The 19966-nt window shown below is 42.0% G+C and overlaps 1 protein-coding gene across 1 annotated transcript; it reads right to left on the bottom strand.

Moving 5' to 3' along the window:
- Positions 1–1140: 1140 nt before the first annotated feature.
- Positions 1141–19415, bottom strand: EIF4E3 (eukaryotic translation initiation factor 4E family member 3). The gene is made up of 7 exons (XM_084292718.1): positions 19217–19415; positions 11441–11513; positions 9482–9576; positions 7456–7516; positions 4307–4373; positions 2775–2930; positions 1141–2252 (listed from the first exon to the last, which is right to left on the bottom strand). The coding sequence occupies exons 1-7, from the start codon at positions 19345–19347 to the stop codon at positions 2206–2208; spliced, it is 630 nt and encodes a 209-aa protein (XP_084148844.1). The 5' UTR covers positions 19348–19415; the 3' UTR covers positions 1141–2205.
- Positions 19416–19966: the final 551 nt, after the last annotated feature.

Genomic DNA, 19966 nt, shown 5'->3' on the forward strand with positions numbered 1-19966 from the left:
AAACATATCTTTGCCAGAGAATGAAAGATTTAAGCTGGAGCAGCAACTGATTGGGTACAAGCTTTGGGGCAAAGCTGCCTTTCCCTTGCCTACTAATTGTTATGCCTCACCAAGATCTCAAACAAGTTATGTTCAACAAACTGCTATTTAATTACCAGCACGGAATCCTGTTAATTAGCTTGCCCCAGAAGGCAGCCCTTCATCCCCGTTAAGTGAAATTCCCGACTAATCCCCGCAGTTGTGCCGCAGCCAGGGAAGCTGCAAGGCAGCACACGGGGGTAACACTGAGCCCCAGGGAGGTGAGGGCAGCCACTGCAAAAGTTCTTCCGTTTTTACATTCAATGCTTGCAAAATCCCCAAATGCAGTTTGTCTTGTCCCGAGGAACCCACTCATTGCCCATAGAAATGAGGGCCTCCAAGTGTGCACTTGCACTAAACCCCATCCAGTAATACCTGTATTAACTGAAGCTCCACTCAGTGCTGCAGTAACGACTCCACTTCACCATGGAGGTAAAGCACCTGCTCGTGTTCTCTCACTTATTCTGAGAAGTTTCTGACATTTTACATTCACACTAGTGGTCTTATTTATTTTGAAACCTTGGTTTAAAAAAAAAAAAAGGGACCTTGAGTATTAACTGAATATATACAAGAGATACTACTAGTGGACTTCATGCCTTTCTGGTTTAAGAACAAAAACATTTTAAAATATATGTATATATATATTTAAAATAAATAAATTATATTTTTTAATCTGTAAACAAAATGTAGATAGCTTCTAAGAGAAGTTTCACTGAAAAACACAGGTTTAAAAAGGCAGGTCTGGTAACATTTTGTCTCAAATCAATCACAGAAGCAAGACATTTGATCTAAGAAAACTTCTTTATTTCTTTAATTAATAATCTCATTAACTGCAGTTTTAATTCATAAATACAAAGTTGTAAAAAAAAAAACCTCATGTGCAATCCTTACTTTTAAATTTGATTCTAATGGCTGCTTCTTAATACTCCAAACATGTGGAAATCAGTGCAATTTGAACAGTTGCCAAACAAGAACTCTTACCAATGAAGTAATGCTGAGCAGAGCACACGTTCCTCTCTACGCTGCAGCCTCTTCTCGCAAAAGGAACTAAATCTTTGGTAGTATAGTAAAGCAAACTGACACCTCATAATTAATATAGACAAACATTTAAAGAGTAGCACAGTTAATGTTCACATTCATGCTGTAAAACAAAATCCACTTATTTTCTTTAAATTAAAAAAAAAAAAAAAGACCGAAGGAGCCCTGATATCTTAAAAACTGTGTGATAGGTTTTCTTCCTTTGCACTGAAGTCAACAGCAATTCTGTTGACTAAAATAACTGCAGAAGTCTGAGGGATGGGGATCCAGTTAGTCAAACGCATTAGAAATGATTCATGACTTTTTCCAATAGTGTACAGAAAAATATCACACACTAAAAAAATAAAGACACAAACCCTTCTTAAATAGCAGATGTAGAGTTTGCAGGGTTTCTTACCTAAAGATCTCTCAATACGAGCCTGAACAGAGTTTTTTGAAGTCATCACACTTTAAACACTTGTTAATGTTATCTCACAGAGGGTCAGTTCCAATATAAACGTGTCTCTTTAGTTGTTCATTCAGTGAATTCTTCACTCTTTACTCTTACAGCATGTGTGCTGTTGTCAGTGCAAGACCAGATTACATAGTCCATTAGGATAATGCAGTGCAACTCCTTCATCTCTTGGGACAAAGACAGTGAGTAAATCTTAGCATGATAGGAATGTCTCAAAATGAAAATTGAAAACACATTTCACCAAGCCAGTATTCCTCTATGCACAGCACATCTAGAGAAAGCAGCATATCATGTTTGTGCACATTTGCATCTAACTAAGTACAGTACAGAAAAACAAAGCATTCTATCTTAATGAAATCGGAATAAATATGATCTGATTAAAAAAAAAAATAGTGGCCAAAATAACTTTTTAAAGAAACAATGAAGAATTGAAAACACAACCAAACAAAAAGTAATGAATGGCACATTTGGCAGGCAGGGTAACCATGTTTCCTCATTTTCAGCAGCAATAGCCCAATCTGAAGTGTTAGAAACTCAAGAGGGCCACTGCACATAGTGGTTCTGCAGGACTTCCAGCCATCTTTCTGCTCGTTCAGACCACCTCCAAACACTAAGTGTCGAGCACAAGACTGCGCTTAATGTTTTCCACGTCTGCCTTCAAAAGCATGGTGCTCTCTGTGTGCTAAGGGAGAGAAATAAAAAGAAAACATGTAAGTTTTGACAGGGGGTTGAAAAGATGAAGAGGAAAGACAGTGATGCACAAGCAGTTGAGGAAGACAATGTGCCAAGGAGTGATCTTTGGGAACACACTGTTCTGATTACATATTTATAGAGAGTCTAAAGAAAGGGATCCCTGAAAATCCTGTCTGTAACTGGTTCCACTAAATCAATACACACATTAAGAAGCATGCAGTCTTGGCAGCTATCAAGATGTCTCTCAATAACTTTAGGAATCAGGTGTATTAAGCATAAAGCTAAAAACATTCTAAAATTAAATCTAAAATATTCTATGCTTTGAATGGTAGCTAACTCTCATTGAAGGCACAGGGCCATCTGTAATTCTTAAGCGAAAATTTCAGTGCAAGGAGAGATGCTGTGTTTCTAAATGGCTAATGAGGAACCAGAGAGGTTATTCCCATGGAAATATCCCACCAGCATCTCGCTCCTCTAACAGCGGTGGAAATGAACTAGTAAAAATACTTACGTTTATAAAACACTGCTTTAAAGGAGGTGTGTGGCAGAAGTTTATATATCTTTTCTAAAACTTTTGCTTCACTCGCTAAGGAAGCGTTCCCATTCCAGACTTGTATAACATCTTCACGGTCACGAACGCTGACGCTAACCCCTATTACTTCATCATCTGCATGGAAGAGGAAGCATCATTAAAAAAAAATACTTGAAAAGTGAGACATGTCTAATTCGATACTTATGTGCTGTGCAAGTGTCCAGAAGTTGAACAAACTGAAGCAACAAAAGAACATTCTCCAATGCAGGGAATACAAGTGTTCAAACCAGACAAAACAGTTACCAGAAAGAAACAAACACTATTTATAGTAACTATTGCAAATATTACCTCACAATGGTTTTAATGAAGTGCCTCAAGAAAATTTATCTTTATTAACACTTACCCTTGACCAGGAGGTAATCTTGTGATTCTTCAGATTGTTTAGCAATATAAACTACTAAGGGAAATCTACCTTAAATAATACTGCATAAAATACTGCAAGCAAAAGCCTGCAGAGGCAGATTAGCTGTCTTGTATTTTTCCTCAGAAACTGGTTTTTTCTCCTTTGTGATAAAGCAGTGAAGGAACACTTCCTAACTGGTTGTTCAGTATCATTGTAACAGCTAATTTAATCTGATATTTGTGTTTAGGAGAGGCAAACAGCGTCACAAGAGATGATGCAAAAGAACCATTCACATCACCCAGACAGAAGAGGCAGCTCTGTAACTGAGCCCAGACACATGAGATGGTCACAGGCTCATACTTGCTGCCTGTGTCTGAGGGGCAGCACTTGCTGATGCACCTTAAGCATGCTGGCATTCCCAGCACCTTCCTGGAGTTCATTTCCAAATGAAATGTGTAAGCACAGAAGAGACATTTATTCTGAAAGTGATTGCATTAAATCATTACATCTGAACAAAAACCACAGATGAACTTCTGGATAATTAATGACTGTTTTCCGGTAAGCCAGCAAGGTATTTCAAGAATTTTACGTAAATTAAATCACACTAAAGACTACTTTGACCTAAGCAATGCTTTTAAGTGATAATGAAAGCATCACCTCTGGCTAGAGTGCTAAGCTGGGGTTCAGAAGACCCAGGTTTCCATTACAGCTCTGTTATGGGTTTTTAACACCACCACAGTCAAACCACACAGCTTCTCTGTGCTTCAGGTCTGCTCTGGTGCTTCCCCAAACAGCCCATAACCAGAATACACCACGACAGCTAATGGGCATCTAATTCAGTTGCTTCCAACTGTGACAGTACAAACAATCTGGTATAGAAATGTTATTTGGTGTTCCAGAATTCTGGCATTGTAGAATTTAATATTAATCACTTAAATGCTGGCAGAGATAGACATTTAAAACCTTGATAATCCGCTGGCTTCCCAGGAACACAGGCTGTTCAGCTGGAGTTCATAGGTAGCTCTGCACTGGAACAGCTGAAATATCTCATCCTCCTCTTCCTGAGGGTAGGTATGGATACGATATCAATAGTGTTTTTGAAAGTTACCTGCTGCACAACAATCCATGAACTGTTCTCCAATAGTTGCTAACAGGAGCTCTTTCCATACTGCTGCCTAAGAAGAAGAAGAAAAGTTACTTTTGCTTTACTATCTCTTAATTTAAAAGTTTGGTTTGCTAGAGAATGTACTCAAAACTGAGCTTTCTGAGGTTGTCTAAACAAAAAAGTGTTTGTTGCAATTACACGCTGTGTTATATTATTAATTTCTTCAATATAGTCTGAGCAAGAGTTTAGACCCTGGAAATAAATACTGTTACAAAGAATTGTTAAAATAGATATTTAATATTTAACTCTATTTACTTTGTCTGTGTCCATGACCCACCCTGAACACACTAATCAACGTACAGCATGGAAGTAGAATTCCCAAGAATTTCCCATGATAAAAGACAGAAACAAATGATCACAAGTAGAGCCTTACCATGAAAAAGCATTACCATCCATGCTACAAAAAGCACCAGAAATCCCTACCAACAAGTTAAATGGATTTATTATTTAAACATCAAGTCTGATTTGCCTTGACTACGAAATAAGCCTGTCTTTCAACAGATTCAGATGCACACTAGAGAGTTAAAACGGGGGGGAACAACAACTATCTGCCAGTTTTCTTTGGCTCTGTTAGACCAATTACACTGTTATTTGCTTTTGGCATTTATTACCTAAGCAAAAGACCATACAAATCCTGGAATGCCTCTGGATCAACACGTTCAGTAATATGCTCCAAGGTGTGCATTTACAGGGATGGAAAATATAGACATCGATGTATTCTGTAATATACATATTTTGCTATATCACCATAAAGATTTTATTAATACACTTCTTCTAAGGAATGCCTTTCTGCTCTTTGAAATTAACTTGAATTTTAGTACTATTAAAAAGAAAAAGCAATTAAATGCACCACGGTTAAAACAAAAGCAGAAGGAATAGCAATTAAACGCGCCTGGGTTAAAACAAAAAGCAAGCAGCTATGGGGATGACAAACCAATAAACTGCTTTAATGGAGCTTCCAAGTACTCCTAAGCCATCTTCTGGACTACAAAGGACCAGACGTTGCTGTGACTCATTACCACCTCATCCTATCCATAACATGAAGCTACGCTATGGGAAGAACTGCTGCCATGCCTCACGAGGCAGCTTGGGATGTCAGAGTGAGCCTGCGAGATGATGCCCTTGCCTGCCAGCGTCCAGTCCGTACATTAAGGTGAGATGACCACGCACAGTCATTACCGGGCGCAGTGCTCGCTACCGTGAGCTGTCCTCACGGCCTCATGGGTAGGAAGCACTTCATCCAGTAGTAAGCAGTTGCAGGATCAGGCTTATAAGGATCTAAAAAGTATTAGTTTTCGTATTAAAAACCAGCATACAGAAGGGTCACCGTACACATGCAACAACATTGAAGTGTCAGTATTTTGTCGGTCAGCTTTTCATACCACTTCTAAGACTGGTATCTTCAGAAATAACTACGTTTCCCTCCCTCCACACCCTCTGCAAGCACTGCTCTAGCATATTATCTTCCAGTGAGGGCTGTACAAGATGGCTCTTCTTGGCCAAGGAGATGTGGTCTGGGTGTGTGGTGATTAGAAGCACGAAGCCAAGACTGAGAAATAGGCATAAATAATATTTTATGCCATTTACAAAGGTACTAAAAGCTGACTCAGGTTCATCTCCCATTAAACCTTTCAGAGGTGATCAGGGACATGTGGTACTTAGTTTGAGATATCAGAAAATAACCTCATGTCCGAAAGTGGTGATCATTCTATGAAAAACAAGGCTTCTTTGGGGTCCCTAAATGCACCACACAATAATGCAGGCTCCCAAAACCTCTCGTCACTGCCGACAATCTTCACACCTTGGGTTATAATAGGAAAAACAAAATTTCAGTGTCTTTTGTGATCACTGGGGACTGAAGGCAGGAAAGCTGCAATTCACATATGGAAAAGAGCCCACAGGCAAAACCAATTAGCTTTTGGCTGAAGTTTCAAGTACCATCTTTCAGCATTTAATGCCTTCTGCAAGGCTGTCAGATTTTTCTTACAGTTCATGTTTAGCATTTAAAGGCCTGATCCAGACCCCACCTGCACACACACAACGTGTGAATAGGTCAGGCCTCTTCCCTGTGGCAGGTCACAGGAAAAGGCATTTGAAGTAACTTGCATGCATCTGACAGCGCTGTGACACTCAGCATACAGAAAGTCATTTGTTTCAGCAGGGCTAGAACGACAACATGCCTGTACATTTTATCTTCTGCATTTCTAAATTCTGAAAACTAAGAAGCACTACTTTTACAAGATGTACAAGTGAGGTGACTGCCAACCTCAAACTCAATCTTGCCAAAGGGGATGATCCCACTATTCTTCTCTCCTTTACCCCATATACTCATTAAAATGAACTCTCCTAGCTATACACTCAAATTAAAAATAAGCTTTTTTTTTTCCCTGAAATCATAGTGTGCTAAATTGGCTCACAAATAAGTTTGGTGAGCACCAGAGCCTTCACAAGGGGGATGAGGAAAAGAGAACAAACAAAACCTTCCCTCTTTCAAGGGAAGAAAGACATTAGATGGGTCTCGCTACCTGTGGAGAGAAAGCCTTAGTCCTCATTTGTCCTGAGGAAGGCACAGTGCTCCTCACTCCCACACGTAGCACATACAAGCAGTGCCAAGCACAAGCAGTCCTACTGAGTTTGACACAAAACTTGGGAGCATTTAGCACTTCGTGAAACTCCGGAAGTTGTGCTGAACCACACGTGTGGATTGTTGAAGAGCATTACTGAGGTTCTGGCTGTAATATTAACAGGAGGAGGTTTCTATGTTTTGCTTTGCATGCCTATAATCAAACTGAGTTTTGAAAACAAAGGTGTTTATAGAATACCATCTTTGTCAAATGGAATACAACGCTGCAGCTTTCAATTGATTTATAATACCTTGACAAATGTGATCAAAACCAAGAGATACCAAATTAGCTGAAAATAAAACTTTTGCTCACCGTCTTAAAGCAAAAGATTACAGACTTTAAAATGGTGTTTGGTTGTTGCATCGGGTGATGTCAAAACTAGGAAGTCTTACAACAGCTTTATCACACGGAATTTAAAGGAACCCCCTTACAAAAAAAATCAAAAAGGAAAGAGTCAGTGTTACATACCGTACTTTCTTTAGGGACTTTCATTTTCCATATACCTCCCTTGGCATTGCTTTCCTCTTCCCTGGTTATGGGAAATAGATCAGTAAAATAAGCATTCAGATCCACATCAAGATAAACCTACGTTCAGGGGTTAATTTTCCCAGAAAAATCCCATTGGAAATGCAATTACTAACCCCGGGTAGCATGACTCAAATTATGACTTCTGACATCAGACATAATTCTTCCATTGTTCATATGAACTGCATCTCTCAACACCTAATCCCTCTCCCAAGTTTTTTGTGTTGGAAAATATATACATTTTCCCTGGCTACAGACTAGCTTTGAAGTGGCTGCACACGATATGGGAACAAGCCACAAAGCAATTTTATGTTTTACTATGGTAACCTTTTATTTTGGAAGAACTCCGGCACATATTTTCACAAAAGCAACTTATTAGTCTCAAATTTATCCATTTCAATACAAAAACGTGAGCATACTTCATTTCAGTTTTGTGACAACTAGAAATTGTCTTTGTTTAAAAAGACTGAAGCTGTCTAGGGCCAGGACAACCTGTAAACTGTCTTTTAAAGACAAAGGTACAACATAAACTTCTGAACTTTTCAAGTTTTCTGTTACAATTCTTTAAGTAAAATTTTAAATTTTAGGGTTTCTAGTATTCTGTTAAGGCTCTGTAAAAGCAAAGTTATAGGCACAACCTAAAAGTCACTTTTGGAGCAGTGTAAAGCCATTATGAAAGCCACAGAGACTCTCCAGATCAGTGATGTCCCACTGGTCCACACAAACACCTGTGGCAGAAGGAGGGAAACCTCTGCAAGTCCCTAATTCGTTCTCCTGAATTTGTTTTTCCTCTAAAAAACAATGCTGTGGTTAGCCAGTATAGCATAACTGCAATCTGAGAAAATCTTCTTTGCAGTAATTACTGTTAAGTCAGGGGGTTACCAATGGTACCAACCTCTTACAATCCCTTCCCTAAGAGGCAGCACACACACCTAGTCTTAAAACAGATGTATCTTTTTCAGGAAAAGCCCTTGCATTTTACACCTTTAACAGTGATTTATCAAAATAGAATTTAGACTAGAAGGAAAAAATCCATTCAAAAATATCAAGGAACTGCACATATTGGCCCAGCTGATTTATACAGACACCAACATTTTGTTCAAACCCAATTTAGTTATTCTGGCCAGTCACAGTATTTTTTAGAAAACTAACACAGATCTTCAGATGCGTTTCACTTTAAAGAAGTATTTGCCTCTTCAGTAGATTAGGACAGAAACCTCCTGTAGTAACTCTACATCCAGTTAGAGACACGATGATCCAGTTAGAGAACCCTAATCCAATTACAATCTAGTGCAAATGATGTCAAAAAGATCAAATCTCTTCAGTAAATGTTTAAGATAATTAAGATGTGAAGGAACTGGATCAGGAAGAAGGTATGCTAAACTCAATTTCTGAAAGGAAAACATCAGTGATTTATACTTTATTTCATTACTATCCCACAATCAAGTAGGGACTTGCTGCAATGCACCACTTCATAATGCCTTACGTTGGTTTTAACCCAAGCCTGTAAGTAAATTTTAATGCACACTCCATAATTTTGTACAGGTGAAGAACAGTTAAGGACACACCAGTTATTTGCATCATTATTACGCTACCTTCACTGCAAAGAAAAATTTGCAAGGTAATAGCGTGTTTCAAAGACAAGTAACGTTCTGCGCAGTCTTGAACCAGATTTCAAAGGCACATTTTAATTTCTTAATTGTTAATCCATGATTTAATTTCTGACATTTATGTTCAAAGGTGGACAATTAAATTACAGCCTGCACTTTTAATAATGACTCTATTTAGTACAAGTCACTTTTAAGCTTAACATAACCCCTAGGATACTTTTTGCAGGTCTCAAGGTCAGGCATTTGCGGGCAGCAGAAAGGTGATGCTCCTGGCCCACACCTCCTTTCCCTGCCTCCTTTCCCCATGTCACGTTTTCCCAGTGCCCACTCCCAGCAGTGTCTGATGATAACACACTTACCAAAGTGGCCGTCTTTCTCCCCGCATTAAGTGGTAACTACATCTCAGGGGCAAGCTTGTCACAGGAGGAATGTTGTTGTAGACACTCCAGAAATTCTTTATAAACGAAAAAAACACTAGTTGCATTAACACAAGAAAATACATTTCAAATGAATTTACTTCCTTGGTCATATTCTCTAAAACCATCACATATCTTACTCCTAGAGACCTGTCACCTTCTGCATTATAAGAAAATGAAACTTACTGCAATTTCACTTGTGTGTGTTTATACTGAAGTATGTCAGAACAAACCAGTACACTAAACTTCCTTAACATACTGAAGTTAAATACTTACATAAAATCTCCACCTTGTGTCACTACCAACTAGTCTAAAACTTCACTGGGATCACCTTGAACTACAAAGAAACAGCGATAATTCCGTTGAACTAAATCCCTAACTAGCTCTCAAATTTTCATGAGACAAAGAACTTAAGATGCACGTTAATACAGGAATGGGGGAGAAATGAAAAGATGCAGGATCCATCAGAATACATCCCAGCTTTTCTGGTAGTAAGAGCAGCAGCTGTCACATGTGCTTGGGGTGGATAAAAGGCACCTAGAAAGGGTGGTGAGCAACAGGGAGGGATGATTGAAGGGATCCCAATTCCCTTTCTTCTTCATCCAACAGCCAGGAAGAAAAAAGGATTTTAAAGACTTATGTTGCATCAACATGTAGTGATGCAACATTAAGCATTAGTACAACTAATTAAGTATTAGTTCATCTAATACTTAATCGTTAGCATGACTTCGAAACAAAGACTGCAACATTATGCGATAAGATTTTGTAGCCCTTGGCAATTCCATTTAACAGCCATTACCAACATCCAGTCACAAAAGAAGAAAAACTATTAAAAATATAAAAATGGGTATGAAAAATTGGAGAGAACTAGGAACATTTATATTAAGTTCTGGGCCATCGTGCAGTGCTGCTCCTCTCACCAACGAAGATGGAAAAAGAGGCACAAACAGGGGCTCCCACAGGAGAGCCAACACCAAGCACTGGTTCCAGCTTTCCCCCTTGAGCTTACCTGGCCTCGTGCCTGGGTCTTCCCAGAGGGACTCTTTGTGTTTTCAGCCCCAAATTCATGAAAAGAAAAACTTAAGCTTTTTGAACAATAAAGCCCAATAATTTAATGAATAAAGGCTGGATTCAGAGTGGGAAAATGGCCATTACCAGATACTGCGTACACTGTTTTGTGGTCTTATGCTGACCTTTTTTCCAACAGTTCAAACAAGAGCCAGAGTAGCTGGTTTTGAAACAAACCCACTGGTGCTGTCAGCTCAAACTTGACAGAGATGTTCTGATGCACGGTTGATGCAACCATTCCTGCTAACACAGGCATGGTAACTCTGGTATAAAACAGAAATGCAATGTACTTGCAAGAGATGCCCGCTGATGGGCACTGGCAGATGACACAAACACGCAGAATTTCTCATTGTTGCATGATGTACATGTAAAAGCCTTTTGATGTGTCAGTTTGATAGATTAGTTTTATTTATTTATTTATTTTTTTAAGAAAAAAGTCATGCTCCAGGGCAGAAAAATAAAAACACAGGCTGTAACATTTAGTCTTCATGCAATGATTTTCTGTATTAAAACTTAGAGAAAAGTTAGGAAAAATACTTGAAAACACATCAAGTATAACAATGCAGCACAGGCACAAGTGGAAACTTTGGAAAGTTTATGGGTGGGCTTGCCTGATCAAGCCAATATTTCCTCCTTTTCTGGTCTGGAAAGCCAAATGAAATTCAAACAATGACTATGTGATACCACACACGATCACGCACAATAATGCTTACACTTCCTACCACAGCTGAGCAAAGCCATGAGCGTGACTCACCCAGATGGGTGTTAATCCTGCTTCACACCTTAAGTTTTGCTCTTCTTGTGTGGCAGTCGCTAGAGCCAAGCCAGCCTTACCTGCACTGTTTGTACTGTATAAATCTTCTTCAAGTTGGAGGCACATTCAGCTGCTGTAGTACCAGGTAGTGACCTTGTGGGGGGGGGGGAAAGAAAGTAGGGATTAATAAAAATGTATTTTAACAAGGGGGAAGAAGGGAGACAGGGAGAAGTGAATCACACGAGTGTGAAGATAAAATATCCACAAATCAAAGTTATCCAGTAAACTTCAATTTAATCATAATTAATCATTTAAAGAGAGGAATTCCATTGTTTTGAGTACTTTTGAGTAAATAGAGATTTGCCAGGTAAATTGGGATTTTAGACTAGAATTGAAGAGAGTCATCCGGTTGGAAGGGACCTATAAAGACCAACCCCAGCTGCTGTTTTATGAAATCACTTTCAGTAAGCAGATAAAATTCAGATTTTAAACCAAAAACATCGATGCTGCTAACTGCCACGCCACACTTCTCAGCTGTTAGAAAAAAAAAAAAAAAAGTTATTTGTCTGGAACCTGCAGACCCAAGCTCGCATCCCCAGGTTGTTTGCCAGTGATTCCCAAGAGCCAGGGGCACCCCGAGACCCCCAGCACCCCGAGACCCCCGGCGTGCCGCAGGGGGGGCAGCGGCCGCCAGGTGGCAGCGGGCTCCAGCCCAGCGCAGCACCAGGAGCCCCCGGCCCTGCTCCTGCATCCCTCGGATGGATGGAAGGAGAAAAAGATGCAGGGCTCACTGGTGTATTGCTGTTACACTGAGCTGATCTCACCGCAGAGCACTTCAGTGCTTTATGGGAGACGCGTACGGGCTGTGGGAAAGCAGAGTGCCAAAGGACAGCTCCTGGTTTCAGTGCTGTGAGCCACCTAACGCAACCCACACGGCAAATTTGGGATTTCAGGCAGTCCTTCCACCAGCAACAATTCATTCTTCAAGCTGTGTCTGCTGCTGGCACTTGCCACAAAGCCAGGAGGTGCTTGGGCTTGTTTCACACCCAGGGCGCAGGGCTACGCTGCTGTACACCAGACAGGGTGAGCTTCTCCGGGTCACCCTCACACCGACCATTCCCATGTTCCCATCCCAAGCAGGGCTGCTGCCTTCAGGCACTGAAGCACTGCATCCTTTTCAGCCTTTGTGCCATCTCTGGGGTGTGTGCAATGCAGGGCAGCACATCCACCACATCCCCAGGTGTCCCCATCACCACCCACCTGACAATCCCAACACACACCCTCCGGCACACCTAGTGGGAACGAGGTCAACATTTCCAGGGCTCATTCAATTTGTTAAAACCAGAAGCATTTTCCTCCTCAGAAGTTGACATAGGATTTGTAAAACAGAACGAAGATCACAAAGCAACCTCCCATTGCACAGGAAGGATGGCATTCAGAAGACTGAACCCCAAAACAGAAGCAGAGGAGATAACATGGGAATCCAGCTGATGCTGGGGTACCTTCTGGAGAAAGATCCCAGGATAAGGGCAAACCAGATCCCAGTCACCCTCCTGTCTCTGCAGCTGCTTGTCCCAGTACCTCTGATGGGCATGTAAAGCACTACAACAACTCTCAGTTGTTACAGATGTAATTCAGGCTCTGGGGCAGAAGGGGAATCCACACAGAAGAAATGAAATAATTAAACAAGCAAAACTGCTGAAGCAGCACCAGATCAACAAAACTTTAATGCTGGCCCCCAGGTTTCTCGGGGGGCTCCTATCAAAGCAAAATGACTTTAAAATGCACACAAAAGCAGCAGAGAAACTCCTCCGTCTTTTCCAGCATAGGACAGCCTAGCTAATGATCACTGGATACAAGACTACACCACTGTAATGGACTCAACAAGAAAACAGGGCATTTGATGCCCCAATTTCAGTAATTAATTTAACTAGAGGTTATAAAAAAACAGACAAGAAATCAATATAGTGCAGGTCTGAGTCCTGTGGTTCATGAACTACAGAAACTCCCACGGGAAAGACTGATAATGTGAAAATAACAACAAACAAAGCTTTCAGTGTGCTCAGAAGGAATTATTATAGTGACTGGTGGCATCTTCGTGCTCTGCACTCACCATTAAAGAGCAAAAAGAAAAATCCACAGTATTTCCAAGTATTTAACCAAAGCCAGTTTTCAAACACACAAAACAATGAAAGTAGTAAGTTAAAGGAGATGGAAACTCAGCAGGTGTTTTTGTCAATGAGGAATTGTGGATTTGCAAGCTATCACTTACTTTTTCCTTGCTGCTGACCAGAAGTAGCACATCTCACTGTGTGTCATGTACTATTGACCTTAAATAGGCAAAACATGAGTAAGTTTTGCCTCTTCTTGTTTCATACCACCGTTCAAAGAATTTCTTCTCTTACATACTACTGCCAGTTTGCTGACTGCAGATCACCAACACCTACGGGGTTAACTCTGCTGTACAACGTGTGGCATCCCCTCTGCATGCTCACACTGATACTGCTCCCGAGATGCTGCCATGGTAAGGTCTATTCAAATGAAAGAGAAATCCAGCCTGTAATGATAGCTTTCAAAGGTTATCTAGATAATCACGGTAGCCATGTAGTTATTTTAACGCCATTTTAAAGATCAGCTAAGAATGAAAGACAATATTCCACTCCAAGGTCATCAAATGGTTCATTTTGATAGCTGCAGATCATGGTTTGTCTGGAAAAAAAACATTATCAGCTGGCAGAAAACACCAATCAACCAGCAAATCATTTGTTTTAAAAGTTAAGGTGCCTGACTACTCATTTATTCTTAGTAACCTGCCTGGCAAGCACTCTGTGCCCACAAGATTACACTGCATTATGTCAGCCTCTCACCCAGCTCTGTGAAGTGCCACTGATTTATGGGTCTGAGCATGAACCCCTAAACCTTATTAAGCAAATACTACAGAAGGCGCTGTAAATGATAAAATGACAGCATGCAGCAATTTAAAAGTTTCAGGACCATTTGCTGCAGAAGTTACACCTGCACAAATTGGGTTGAACGCGTGAGTATAGGACAGAAACGGTATTTTAAATCACAGACAGCCAGAGAAGGAAAAAGTGCATTTCATTCAAAATGGCAGATTGCTGACAGCAATGAACTGCAGCTGTTCTGCCACAGCCTCCCAGGAACTCAGCAGATAATACAGATGACAACTGAGCAGGTTTTGTGCCTTGAAACCCAGGAAATGATTTCTTTTTAACCAAGTACACAGAATAAGTTTAGATTCAACTAGCACAAGTGTTAGATGAGTTTCTAATGAAGAAACCTGTAGATATTCCTATTTCCATACGTATTGCAACAAACACTTGCAATGTAAGCTAGGAGTAATAAGATGTTTGTGTACCTTCCTGAAAAAAACTCAATACATATTCTACTACAAAACAGAAAGCTTTGTTTAAGGGTCTGCATTTGCAGGTCACTGTGGGGCTCCTCCATTTGGGATAGTTTTACTGCCATCGACAGTAACATCAAGCTGATGCGCCACAATGAATTTTGAATTATTGCCATGGTGCTGTTTTGAATCAACTCAACAAGCACTGCAGACTCTAAGGAGCAGGAGGGAAAAGGCTGTGTCAGAAAGCAGCTGGACACAGAAGGCTTTTTTGGAGGTGGGCATGTCAGCCCCTGGGCCACCAACCCATTAATGCACACCCAGCTTCCCCACGGAGCCTGCACATGAAATATTCAGCAGCTCTCCTGCTCCGTGCCCTGCGACTCCCAGCACCTTCCTGCACCTTCAGAATATTTATGGGAGAAGTTTCAGTGCAACTTCTGGAAGAACTGAGCTGCCTAACGAGGTCAGGCCCACCCCTGTAAACTGCAGGAGCATTAGGAAGAGGTGGAGCATGGAAACAGAAATAACCTACCCAAGCTGAATCCTACTGCCAGCTTGCTTAGCTACTCCTTTATTATTCCAGCACGAATAAAGAACAAGAGACAAAGATAAATTCCATTGTTTTATGCATGAATAAACCTCCAGGTGGTTGTGCTTATGTTAATGTGACGCTGAACTGTAGCTCTTCTGTTTCCCTGCGAAGAGCCAAGGATAGAAGTTTTTTTTCATACATACTCACACTGGCCTTTGTTTCCCAGCGGGAATCGCTCCACGGCTTTAGCGGGAGCTTTAAAAGCTGCCGAGCACTTTTGAAGATACCACTGTCAGTGCTGAGACACACTGGTTTGGGTACGAATAAGCAAAATATTTACTTGCAAAGCTTAAACTCAAAAACATGCTGTGGCAACTAAATAAATCTGGCAATCCATCCTGAATGCAGACAAAGACTGATTTCAAGCCATCAAAGCCTGTCAAAATGCATTTACCAGGTTGAACGTTTTTATAATATTAACCATCATTTTTCATTGTAAGCCACCTACTCATGAGCTTTAATAGATGAAATAGATGATTCCAGATAAATAGGATTTTGCTATAGGGAAGAAGGGAAATTATTAAGTTTAGTTTCCAATATTTGATGTGTTCGGTTATAATGACTCACAATTATTATGAAAACAGCTCAGTTGTCTACTAAGCATTATTTATATAGATCTCATCACTATAAACTGGGGAGAGGAAAATCAGCATATAGGGGTGTATTTATGTGAGAATGTTTTCACTTTCCTGGAGTTGTCTATTAACATTGCATTACATTTGACAACATTCATTAGCATATTCTTCCTCTCAAAGATACAGAAGAGTTGAACCATAAACAAAATTACCTAAAAAGCACTGTTGAAGCGAGGCAAGAAGAAAAGGCAGACAGGCCCCTACAATGAAACTAGCACTGTTGTGTGCATACACTCACACACACTTCCACTGACATGAGCGCATCTGTGACAGCGCTTATCTGGAAATGAGACTTCTGTACCAGGCTTTTGTGATCTGCGTACAGTTTCTGATAGCAGCGATTTGTAAAGAAGGGTACCCGTATTTTCCTCACTGTTGACTGAAAGTGGCATGTCAGCAGAACTGTCAGCTCAGACGCACTTAGATCTTCAAAAGACGTCTTTCTGCAAGGACGTGTGACATCTTCATCACTGCAAGTGCATACACACACTCTGGACCACGAACTGTAACCACTGACAAAACCTCTGGCTTCTCATTGAGAGGCTGAAAAAAGCGGACAGCTATTAGTACTGGTATCTTCTATTATTTTAGCAGGGAAAGGCTTACTTAGTGCAGCTTTAATCATGAGAGGGCACACAACGCCAGGTAGGATTACTTGCATTGTGCCCAAACATACACATCAAAAAGCCAAATCAGTTTCACCATCTTCATATTTACACACATATTGTATCTAGATCTACAATCCCAAATCCCATTAAGGGATAGTTTCAAGTGCCTAACCTGGTTTGTTTTTACATTATTACATTCACTGAGGTATTATCACAGTACATGTATCGTCTATTTATTTATTTATTTATTTTACAATAAAGGGCATTGCAAAAACTAGAAACGCAATCATGCAATCTTTTGTTTAAAAGCCAGAGACAACTATGAGCAGGACTGTGCACTAATTCACAGCTACACTGAGACGAGCAGGAGTGTGAAGAGCCACCAGCAGGAATCAGCTTCCCAAGGTGACACCAAAGGCATCCTCAAGACCTGATGAAATTCCCCAGGCCTTGTAACATCACCAGGGTATGGCATGCAAAGCACTATGAATAAGACATGCAGGTATCAACTCTGAGACCTGCAGAATGGACACATAAAACAGCAGATCTAAAGCCTCTGATTTAGAACACTTGGTACATCACCTTAAAACATTAACTTGTTAAAAAAAAAAAACTCATTTCTTTTAACAGGAAAAAGTGACAGCTTCTGTCTCTGTATGTGAAACAGCTGGCCTGTGAGCATTTGAAGATCATTCATGGGATCTTGTCAAACTAGTGAATAATATTTTCCCAAACACCTTCATCATTCTCACTTTCCTAAAGCATATATGGGGTCAGATATAAGAAAGTGAAATCCGACTGTTAATATTTTAGACATGTACCAAGAAAGAAGGCTTAGCGCTTCCAGGAAATGCAACTGGCCCATGACATGCATGTGACAATGACAGTGAACCAGAACCTGGTCACAGGATCGCAGACCTCAAATCTTAAACCTACGCCAAGGCATTTAGAGAAACAAGTGCTAATGTGGATAAAACAAAGGCATTTACTCCTGAGGTGGAAGATGAATCCGGGACACTAAGGTAAAAATGAGGCCATTAAACCCAAGTGAATCACTTGGAAGCATGTCACAAGCTGCTAGAGGAAGTGCTGCTTCCTGGATATTTACTTTAAGAGTGTGACTTAATGAAAAGACACATGCTGGAGATCTTAGGATGTATGCCATGGATCTCTCACCATAGAGGGACAGAAAGATGCCTACCTCTACATATCCATCTCAACATCTACTTACCCTCAAATTTCACTTCCTCTTGCATTTCAGCCCCAAACCACTGTAATACGTAAAGGCACTCAGAAGCAAAACCATCATATGACACAACACCACTGCTCCACACTAGGTGTTACTGAAGTAAGTTAAAAATGCTCAGCTGTATTCTACAGAAAGTTCATCCCATACAAACCTTAGCACCAGTCCCCCAGCAAACCGTGTGGGTGTACCAATAAACAGTACAGATGCTTCAGTGGGACTCTGTGGACACACAAACCTCCACACACTGCAGTAATCTAAGCTCCTAGTCGTCCATTAAGAGCTCTCTTGTGTGCTTTTTAATGACTTACATTAAAAAAAAAAAAAATAGTAATATTGTTCCCTGTCATTATTCTGCTACTGTTGCTGGTAAACAAAACTGTGCTGAGTGTAGGTAAGGCTAAAGACATGCTGACGCCTGGTGACAATTTTTTTTAAAACATACATTCACTTTTGGTTTTGTAAAGTAAGGAAGAACAACACTACCTAATTAAATACTTAGAAGGCATCAGAAGGAGGGAGAAAGAAAAGCAAACAGAGTAACTGAGTTTTAAAGCCTGAAATGCAGCTGAACCAGGACTTGGGGGTGAGGGGCTCACGATACAGGTCAGTAACTTGAAATGGATTTTAACTTCTGGCATAAATTATACAAGCTGGACATGCTTATCTCCCCGTGCTCGTGTAAACAAGCAGATCTTTGTGATAGCTTGCTTCGGAAGTGGTCCAAACACTGTTTTTTTAGAAGTAACCAAACAAACAGAAAACACAATTCAGACCCTGAGCCTGACCACAACGAAGTCAGGGTTCAAAGGGGCGAACCAGGCATGATTTGCGGGGTCACTCACAAGGTTTGGTTTGCCGGACCTGAGACCATTTGCCTGCTTTCGTCAATGCCATGCTATTTCTCCATCAGGAAATAAAAAAAAGGGACAGAAGAGGGGAGGAGAAGCTCAGGACACGGCGAGGAAGGCGGTTAGCATGCAGCAAGGCTTGTGGGGAGAGAACTTCTCCTCCTGGTTGACGGAGAGGAGAAACAAACCAGAAGGTGGAAGGGGCGATACAGAAGGTTAATAACGAGACAAAAGCACAGTCTGGGAGCAGACAGGCGAGCAGGCCGGGATTTCAGCTTCAATTTCGGGCTGGGCTCGGCACCGTGACCCCAAACCCCCGGGCAGCCCAGGGCCCCCTCCCTCGCGTCACGGCTAAATTTAGGGCTTAAAGCAACACCCGGGGCGCCGGCATCGGGAACCACAAAAGCAAAACTGGCTCGGAAAGTGCTTTTATTAACAGCTGGCTGAAAGCGTAAGGGGAGGGGACACCCAGCAAATGAATGTTACATCCAAAAGTTCTCCCCCCCGAAGCCAGCCCCCCGATAACCAGCCCCCCCCCCGGCTCCCCCACTCACTTATCGAGCCAGAAGGTCCAGGGCGAGTGCAGGGGCAGCGGCAGCCCCGGCCCCCCCGGCCCTCCTGGCAGCCCCTCCGGGGAGCTGGGGGGCTCCGGGCCCGGGGGGCCGGCGGGGGGGCTGAGCGCCATGTCCCTGCCCCGGCCGGCCCCGCAGCGCCGCCCGCATCGGGGGGGCGGGACGGGAGAGGGCGCGGGGAGGGGACAAGGGACGCGGGGAGGAGGAGGAGGAGGGGAAGGGAGGAAGGACGGGAGGGGACGAGCCGGCTGGTGGAGGGGGGCAGCCCAAAAAGCAGACCCCGTGGCTGGGAGCCGTGCCCTAACGCCTCGTGAACTCAGGGCTCGGGGCTGTGCTTATGTCCCTGGGCAGCCTGTCCCTGTTCCTGACCACCTCTGGGTGCAGAGCCTGTCCCTAACCCCCAGCCTGACCCTCCCCTGTCCCAGCTCCATGCCGTCCCCTCGGGTCTTGTCGCTGTCCCCAGAGAGCAGAGCTCAGCGCCTGCCCCTCTGCTCCCTATGAGGAGCTGCAGGCCGCCATGAGGCCTCCCCTCGGCCTGCTCTGCTCAGGGCTGAACAAACCCAGGGACCTCAGCACTCCTCACACACCTTCCCCATCTTCATAAACCTCCCTTGGACACAGTTTTATGTCTTTCTTCCATTCCACTGCCCCAAACTGCACACAGGGACCAGAGAGACATAGGGACAGAGAGGTGGTGACAGGCAGCGATAGATGTGACTTGAGCACACAGCT

This window comes from Netta rufina (assembly GCF_964035555.1).
Source record: "Netta rufina genome assembly, chromosome: 10".
NCBI classification, from domain to species: domain Eukaryota; kingdom Metazoa; phylum Chordata; class Aves; order Anseriformes; family Anatidae; genus Netta; species Netta rufina.